An 8,930-nucleotide genomic window follows, 5' to 3' on the forward strand; every position below is an offset into this window, starting at 1 on the left:
ACTTAGTACAAGGTGCACATTAACACTGCCTGGCCACGGCCTCTGCAGTTCCTCAGCTGCTGCTGCAGCTTCTGTTCCAAGTCCATCCCCGGAGCGTTCTCCACATAACACCTCTGCCGACGCCAGGCTTGGCCGAGGAGATTGCGGCGACGCGCGCCGGGGTGGAGGTTACCTGCTACAGGAATGAAAACCTCTGCTTGAACTGGGGCTTAGCTCAAGCTGCTGAGGCAGATTTGGTTCCAAACACAAAGTTTCTCAGCACTTCAGCATGGTTGATTTTGGCTGTGGCATCTGTCTGCAGCTGTGGATGCAATTACCTGTGAGAATGCGAGGTGGCTTTTGGCTTAACTTTTCAGGGATATGTTTTTGCTTGTATTTTTTAGACCCAGCGTCCTTTCCTTGAAATTGCAAATTGGTTTCTGATTCTGCAGGATCCTCAAATACTGTAGCAAGTCTGGCAGGTTTGCAGCAGCATGGGTGGGATTTGCCCTGTCTCGGTGTTCCTCGCCAGCCTTTAACAGATGTTTAAAAATACCTGTCCTGCCCTTTGGGGGGCATTCATTGAATATGGTGATAGTAGGAAAGAGAACTACATCAGGTGGATGTTTTGTTCGCTGACATTTTGCTTATTTAATTTCTGAGGTTCTAGCTTCAGTGCAGCCTCTTTGCGAAGGTTTCCCTCATGCAAGGGACTTTGTGCGTCCTTGCTATTCTGGCCCATCGGTGAAGCAAATCCAGGGTTAAAGAACTGGGTGGGTGCGAGAGAGATTTGTTTTTCATAGTAGATGCTTGTTTAACAGCAGCATCAAAAATGTGTCTGTACTGTGGGAGCAGGTTCTTGATCTCCTTTTTCGTTCTGCCAAAACTAAGTAACCTAGCTGTCTATTATGGCTTAGTTCAGGAGCCGTGCGGAGGAGGGAAACACCTTGCACACAGTGCAGGGAAGACCTGGGCACACCAGGGATGGTGCCTGGTTGCCTCCAGTCCGTGTTGGATGCGAAACGATGATCTAGATGTCAGAGGCTGTGCACCACGTTATCTGTTGCATTAATGGATTGTAAACCTGTTGACAGAGAGGCAATCCATTAAAAGAGGTTTTGAAGAGTGTGCAAGAACAGCAGAAGCAACCAAGATGTATGTGTAGATTACGTTGCTCAAGGGAAACCAGAAAAAAGCTCCTGAAAACCTTCCACGACCTGTTTTCCCAGTTGCTAAATGGAAACAATATTTAACCAATAGTTCAAACCCAGCCAAGAGAGGAAGAACAGGTGATCTGAAGAAGTTCAGGATCCACTCGGTAACTTTAACCCCAGAAGACTGAAATCCCTAACAAACGCTGTCTATGCCCAGCGCTGGAGCCAGCTCTGCCGCAGTTAGCCTGCCTCTTCACTAGTGTAAGCAAGAGCGGAGCTCGGCCCTTCTGCATCGCTTTTCAGCCTTTTTAACATTGGTAGCAGATGGTTAGAACCTTTCTGGCAGAGTTTGCTGCCCACAGAGGCAGTCTGAGGCAGAAGGGTTCCGTGCAGGAGAATGAAGTGCTTTGCCTTAGAGCCTTCCAGCTCAGTGCCAGCCAGTCCAGCCCCCAGCACACCCCCCCTTTCCGCTTGCTCGGCAGGACGGGGGTGTTACCGTTAGCCTCTTGGGTTTTGCTTCTGCAGCACCATCTCCATCTGCGGTGAAAGTGTCTCCCTAAATCTATTCACAGCAACCAAGTGTTGTCAACGAATTAAGATCAACTTCAGAATGCATTTGTGTGTTGCTGCAAATGTGCTTCATGTTGGAGAGGTGGGACAGTATGAGATAGATGCACAAGTATCAATAGGAGCAGCCCAGAGTTCATCACTCGCCTACCTGCAGCCATCTGGATTTTCACAGCTCAGCAGACATGCTGGGCTCCTCGCATGCTGTCGGGGACAGAACATCCAGAGAGTGAGCAGGGAAGTCCCCTTGAAGACATAGAGCGGTGGACAGCGTGAATAAATTAGGGATGGTCTTGTGTCCTGGGTTTCTCTGTGCTGGAGGGCTGGTTCCCCACTGGTATGGCCTGGAAGACACAACCCACCCACATGGGCAGCAGCAGAGGTGAAGCCTGTGTGAACTGACGCTGGACAGCCATCTGCCTAATTGGGTGTGCCCGAGGTCGGGGTGCTGCTGCCGGCGGTCTGCCGGTGGTGGTGTGCGCCAGGGAGCAGCGGTGTGTGCCGGTGAGTACCCCACGCCGCCGGGATAGGGTGGCTGCCCAGCGCTGCCTGCTGCGGGTGGCTGTGCTGACTCCCAAACCTGCCTGGAGTCACTCGCTCAGCCGAGACACCGTCCTGGGCTGGAGGTGCCTTGTTTCGGGGGAGCCTGCGGCCGTGGAAGGGCCTCTGGGATGCCTCGTCTGGGAGATGCTGTGGTGCAGGACGTGCGTTTGGTGGGTGCTATCTCAGCTGACATCCTGGAAGACAGACCGTCAGAAGTGTTCCTGGCAGCTGTGGAAGTCTGTGCCGGTCTCTGAATTTTGTCTTTTCTAATCTGCTGTGCTAACTTTCTAGTATGTACCTGAGAAGGATAAAAATCATAGGAGGGAGAAGGGACAGTTCAGGTTATATAGTTCAGATGCTTTGTCTGCTGGCACATGACAGAGCTAATAAGCAAGAGAAATCATCGCGGTGCTCGGAGGGCTCCAAGGGTGCCAGTGCCTGTGGTCCGGGTGGTGCCGGTGGCCTGTGTGTGCAGCCGGTGTTTGCAGCCGCAGCCGGCACAGGCACCCTGCTCCTTCCCAGAGCTGCTGAGGCTGCAGCCATGGGCTCTGCAGCCCTGTTCGCACTGGTGGACCGCAGAAAGGAGAGGGAAGAGAAATGCAAATGTTGTCAGCCCTTGTGGCAGGAATGAGCTGGCTGTGATCATAGCTAAGTGCCGTTCATTGCAAAATCAATCTTGCACCCAGCACTGGGTCTCCGAGGCTGTGTTCGTTCTTCCCCTTCCCCAGCTTCGTGCTGGTGCAGAGCTGCACGCCAGGCAGTGGGTGAACACCAGTTGGGCAGTAATTGCCGTGGAATTAACCTCTGACATTCTTCTAAAAATAGGCCAAATAAATCCAATCATTAGCAGCTCTCCTGCTTGCTTTGCCTCAAGGGTAAACACTGCAGATTAAAGCGTTTACAAGTTACAGGTCCCTGAGCGTTTCCTCCCTTCTCCCCGTTACTGCAGCCAAGCGGCAGTCCCTGCTCAGGGGTTTTGCCTCCTGGTGGTGGCACTTCGGTCTGTGGGGAAGGGAGCCGTGCGAGCATGGTGGCTTTTGGGGTGATGGAGGGCTGGAAGGCATCACTTTAATTTTCCTTGATAGACGATGGGAGATTCAGCAACGGGCAGGGGAAAGTGGCAGAGTTGATGTGGTCACCCAGGCTGCTCTGGCTGGTGAACTCAGGAGAAGCATACAAAAGTGTCTTCATCCGTCTGCTCCCTCTCCGCCAAGGGTGAAGGCAAACCACCTCCCCAGGCATTGGAAGGGAGCGGGGAAGCAGAAGAGCCAGGCAGGAGCGAAGCCTGACCCGTGCACGGGCACTGTTGGCAGGTGCCGGGGCGAGGTGCTGGGGTGCCAGGCGGCGCTGAGCCCTCCCCAGGTTCCAGGAATCGATTGCATCACCCAAAGTGTTGGGGACGGCTCCCCTGGGCATGAGGGGAGCATGCCATGCCGTCCCGTGCCATGCCATGCCACCCAGCTCCGTGCCCCCGCTGCCAGCAGCGGTCCCCAGGCTGTGTTCGGCACAGGCACAGCGCGGAGATGGAAATACCCCTGAATTCGGCTGTTGGGGTGCAGGCCAGGGCAAGGAGGCAGGAGTGCCAAGCGGGTCTTCATTCATGACAGCAAAGTTCCAAAATGCTGTGACCATTATTATTATAGACAATAGAAAAACAGAGATTTATGGAGAGCCCACAAGGGGTGAAGCGCTGACAAGGCATGTAGCTGTACGGGGAATGGGGCTTTCTAGATGCCTGTGAAAGCCAGTCTGCAGTTACTTAAATTGTCTTTGTCTTCTTTCCAGCTGACATCATCTCTACAGTAGAATTCAACCACACTGGAGAATTACTAGCAACAGGGGACAAGGGGGGCCGTGTTGTAATATTTCAACGTGAGCAGGAGGTAAGTGCCAGTGAATGCAAAATGCCCATTTTATCCTTTTAAGAGAAGCTTCCTGCTGTTTCCTAATCTGTCTGCATCACTCCTAACCTCAGATCTCTCCTGGCATACTCCAAACTGAAAAGCAACTGTTAATATAAGCAGGACCAGATTTTATCTTGTAAAACACCCTCTAAAATCATGTTGCATTTCCTGCATCCCTTTGGTTGCAGCTCTCTGCAGCCGAGTGTAACTCTGATCAGGCCGGCACATTTCAGCATGCCGCAGGTGTCTGTCTCATAGCTAACACCATCCCCCAAAAACCCTCTCAACACCGCCAAAATGTCTGGAAAGCGTAGATGGATGAAACAATCACATTTCCCTTCCAAAACACTGTGCCCCAGGAGATTTTAACAAACTGTTGAAACCTTGAGGTCACGGTCTGTCCAGCCTTCTGCAGGAGTGACGAGAGCTCAGCCTTCAGCACGGGTGCCGGCACTGGCGTGCACAAAGTCGGCCTGACCAGGGGGAGGTGCGCGGCCCCCACTGCCCGGGAGACTCCCCACCATTTCCGAAGCCATCCTGGTTAGCTGATCTGGCACGGCGCATGCGGCATTGCGCTGTCTGAGCTGGCAGGAGCCGTCCTCCCCTGTGGGTGTGTTTGCTGACAGTGGAAGGGATGAGGGATGAAAAATGCCACGGTCCGATGACGGTTTTAATTTTTTCTCAAAGTTATAGCCTCAAAATTATTTCTATATACGCTGGAGAGAACCGATCAGTTAAAGGTTACACGCATAGATGCTTCATCAACCTTTTCAGCACTATTTCATTTCTCATTTCTCTCTCATTTTAGTATTCGACTGCTTTTCTTGAACTTTAAGCTTCATAGCATCACACTGGGTGTATTCCATTCAACTCCTACTTTGGAGCAGTGCTATGCTCCAGGGGACAAGTGGGGCTTCACCGACCCAAACACTTCATTTGCATGCGGGAAGTTCATATCATTTAATTACCTCAGCCCCATTCAGAACCTGGTGCTGGGTTGTTCACCGTGTGGGATTTGCAGATACACGATACCTTACAAGTCTGAGCGCTGAGCCATGGCATGCAGTGTCAGTTCCTGCAGAGATGGTGTCCTTTTCTTGCTTGCATTATTCTTGCTTTATATTTGTGCACCTGGAGGGCAAACACTGCTTATCCTGTGCAGGTGGCATGCTGCCAGCGGCTCCTCTGGGGCTGGTTTCGGCACCCGGCAGGAGCTGGCACTCGATCCCAGGCATTCACCAGGGATAGCCGGCACGGCAGGCTCCATTCCTGCGCCGTTCCTGCTCCATTGCCGCTCCATTCTTGCCAAGCACACCAGCGTGCCGGAGCCACTACGCCAGAAGGGGCTGTGCCTTGGCTTTCAGACCCACGCTGGGTCCCTGCAGCCAGGCACTCACCGTCACTTAATGAACCTTAGGGAACCAAAGAGTCCACAGAAAATGTCTCTGTGCCTTAAACTCCTCTCTCTTCCCCTTCCTGCAGAGCAAAAACCAGCCCCATCGCAGGGGAGAGTACAATGTCTACAGCACCTTCCAGAGCCATGAGCCGGAGTTCGATTACCTGAAGAGTTTGGAGATAGAGGAGAAGATCAATAAGATACGATGGCTCCCGCAGCAGAACGCAGCCTATTTCCTGCTCTCCACCAACGGTACGGGGCCATGGCCGCGGGCAGCCTGGGCTGGCTGGGCACACACCAGCACTACCATCCCACCACCTTGGATCCCGGGGCCCCGACAGCCACACGGGGCCTTTTCTGTAGTGTTTCTTTGGGAAAAACACATGTTAAAAAAACGTTGACACCCTTCAGGGTAACACGGGTATCACGAGGGAGCAGAAACAGGTCCGAAACTGTCTGGCAGGGCTCAATTCCTGTGCACGAGGTTTTGTCCTTATTTCACAGCAGCCGTTTTCTGGAAGGGAGGGAGTTTTTCGCCCCTTTTTTTTTTTAAAGAAAAACTGCAGCTGATTTGTTTCAACTTGCAGCTGCGTTCAGCTCAGCAGTTCCATGTTATGTTCAGATAAATACCAGGAGTATCCAGGAATATTACTTGGGATGAATGGGACCTTAAGATGGATGTGACTTAATTACTTCAGGGGAAGAGGAGGGGTCTAATTATCTTCCATAACCAACTTACTTTGTATTATAGAATTGACTCTATTGATCATTGTAATAAAATTCAAAGACTTGCTAAACTCATTTGGGGGGAGAATCATTGAAATGCAATGAAGATTAATTGTAGAGCATAATGCTCTGTTAATTGAGTTTTTAAATAGTTTTTTGATTAACAGGAATATTATCTTTCCATTTGGGATGGTGTTTCATATGCTAGCAGGTTATCAAAATGATTCTTTTAGAAATACTCCCATGTTATGCTGTTTCTTTTTGTTCTTAATGTTAAACTTACATTATATATAGAAACCCCCTGAAGTAAAGTAGGTTAATAAAAACAAAATTAATGGCACTCTATTGGAACTGCCCTGTAAAGGAGAAAATGAAGATGGATGATACGGTTGTATATGAAACCTGGTGGAAGTGATGATAAACTACTGATAGAGGCTCTGCCAGGAGAGGGGAAAGAAAACACCATTATTCAGAATAAAACCAGATGTCCTGGGGCTCCTTCCCCTGGGGGCTTTGTGGCACAGGGTGGGTGGGACAGCAGGAGGGGACTGGGAGCTGCTGGGGGTCGGGGGGCAGTTTGGAGCTGCCTTCAGTCCGTGGTAAATGCTGGGCCCTGCGCAGTTTCTGGGTGGGGAAGGTCAGGATGACTTCTGAGTGAGTTACAGGCACCATTTCACCTCCTTCCCTCCTTCGGGGAGTTCCCCGGACAGCTTACCTCCCCACAGGCTTTGCTCCTTCGCAGTGCTGTTGTACCAGCCAACTTGCTGGAACCTCGAATCGCCCATTGCTCTGCTCCGCTCATTGCACACTGGATTTCTGCATGCGCTCTGCTGGAAGCAGAATTACTGACCTTGGGACACCCTGTGTCTGATGAGCTCTAAAGCTGTGCAGAGCTCCCAGCGCCTGCTGCCGGCACGGGTGCTGCTGCGGCTGCCCCCCCCGCACCCCAAAAAAAAAACCAAGCTGGAGCCGCCCACGGCGTCCCCAGCCCTCCTTTCGTGTTTCTGAAGGGGCCAGCAAGGCTGGTGTGGGGCTGGGGCGTGGAAGGCAGTGCCCGGAGCTGGGGGTCAGCAGGGATGGCCAAGGGGTGTTCGCAGCGCAAGGGTCAAAGAGGAGCAGCTAGCAGGGACAGAATTAGGAGAGCTGGTGCATCCTTAGTATTTAACACATTTCCAATTACTAGAAGCTAAATTAATTTGGAAATTACTCTTGAAAAGGACCCAGTGGCCCCTGGGTAACTGCCATATGAGCTAGGAAGCATAGGAAGAATAATCTTATGTGGGAGTCTGCTCTCGGCTGGCTTTCCAGTGGGTGTGCAGGTGTGGGGAAGGGGGTGCCTGTGTCTGTGTGCACGCACAAGCGTGCGACACACATGTGAGTGGCACGGAGGAGCAGAGGAGCCATGTGTGGTGCTGGCCCATTGCCAGGACGTTGGGTTCAGCCCCCCTGCACTGCCTGAGCTGCCCCATCCTGGGGCCAGCGCCTCGCCACCTCCTTGGGGGGTAACTCTGCCCCGTCACCCGATATATCGAACGGCAACATTCAGTGCATGACCTCTGACACTCTGAGCCCCGGGAGATCGCTTCTCCTATTATTTCTCCATTAATCCAATAGTTCTGTTCTGTTGTTCAACCATCTCCTTACATCTGGGATAAACGCACCGGCAGTTGTCCGGAAGGAACAGGAAAACCAGGGCTCTGGGGATAAAGTGCTGTGGTGACAGGTACATCTTCTGTAACCACTTTCAGCAAGTTGCAGGTGGGGACACAGCAGACTTTTCACCGCTATAAACCAGCCGACATGGCCATTGTGGGGCGGCTGAGGGAGCAGCCAGCCCTAACGTTCTGCTCTCTCCTGCCCCCAGATAAGACTGTGAAGCTATGGAAGGTCAGCGAGCGGGACAAGAGACCGGAGGGATACAATCTCAAGGATGAGGACGGCCGTCTCCGAGACCCCTCCATGATCACCATGCTACGGGTGAGTATGGGGAGACCAGGGCTGTCAAGGAGCCTTTCTCTTCAGGGTCTTGGATGAAAATTGCTGCCAGTGTCACCTGTGTACCGCAGTACCGGTAATGCCGTCCTGATGCAGTACATTGATGTCAGAGGGCAGAGGAGGTGCTCCTTATTTCAGAGGCTGGTGCTTTGGCTGGCGTGTGGGCACGGGAGTGGTGGAGGGAGCTGCCGCTGGAGCTGGAGCTGTGCCGGCTCTGGGCAAACTCACTGCAAAACATCGCATTTCGTCTCATGTCTGGTACCCCAGTGCCGCTGCTGCACCGCCCTGCATGCCCATCCTGGTGAGGAGGCAGTTAACAAGCTCTCCCTTCTTAGTGCATTTGCAAGTGCAACTTATGCTTCGGGAGCATGGGTACTTTCTCTAAATGAGTTTTCCTCCCAGCCTAAGGAGATTAAAACCAGCCTCCCGAATCAAATGTAAACACCTAAGGCTACATTTTCCATTTACTGCAACAGGGGCGGATGCACAGACCCCATTAAATCAGCCGCTCCTGCACCCCAGGAGCGTGTCTGTCCCCAGGAGTGCTGCGGGGAAGCCTGGCAAGGGGAGGCACATGGGCATCGCATTGCCGCCCTGGGAGCTGACTGCACCTGGCCAGAAGTGCCGGCAAATTTGCTCTTCCCCAGGTGCTGTCCTGGGATAGCT

At 52.5% G+C, this 8,930-nt stretch overlaps 1 protein-coding gene across 1 annotated transcript; it reads left to right on the forward strand.

Annotated features, from left to right (window-relative positions):
* Positions 1-4,028: 4,028 nt before the first annotated feature.
* On the forward strand, positions 4,029-8,303 carry LOC104160621 (serine/threonine-protein phosphatase 2A 55 kDa regulatory subunit B beta isoform-like; the record flags this gene model as incomplete). The annotated part of the gene is made up of 3 exons (XM_009698791.1): positions 4,029-4,126; positions 5,630-5,795; positions 8,134-8,303. Coding segments are annotated over 3 exons (434 nt in total), but the record flags the coding sequence as incomplete, so codon positions are not given.
* Positions 8,304-8,930: the final 627 nt, after the last annotated feature.

The sequence above is a fragment of the Cariama cristata genome, unplaced genomic scaffold, assembly GCF_000690535.1.
Source record: "Cariama cristata isolate BGI_N322 unplaced genomic scaffold, ASM69053v1 scaffold31214, whole genome shotgun sequence".
Lineage (NCBI taxonomy): Eukaryota > Metazoa > Chordata > Aves > Cariamiformes > Cariamidae > Cariama > Cariama cristata.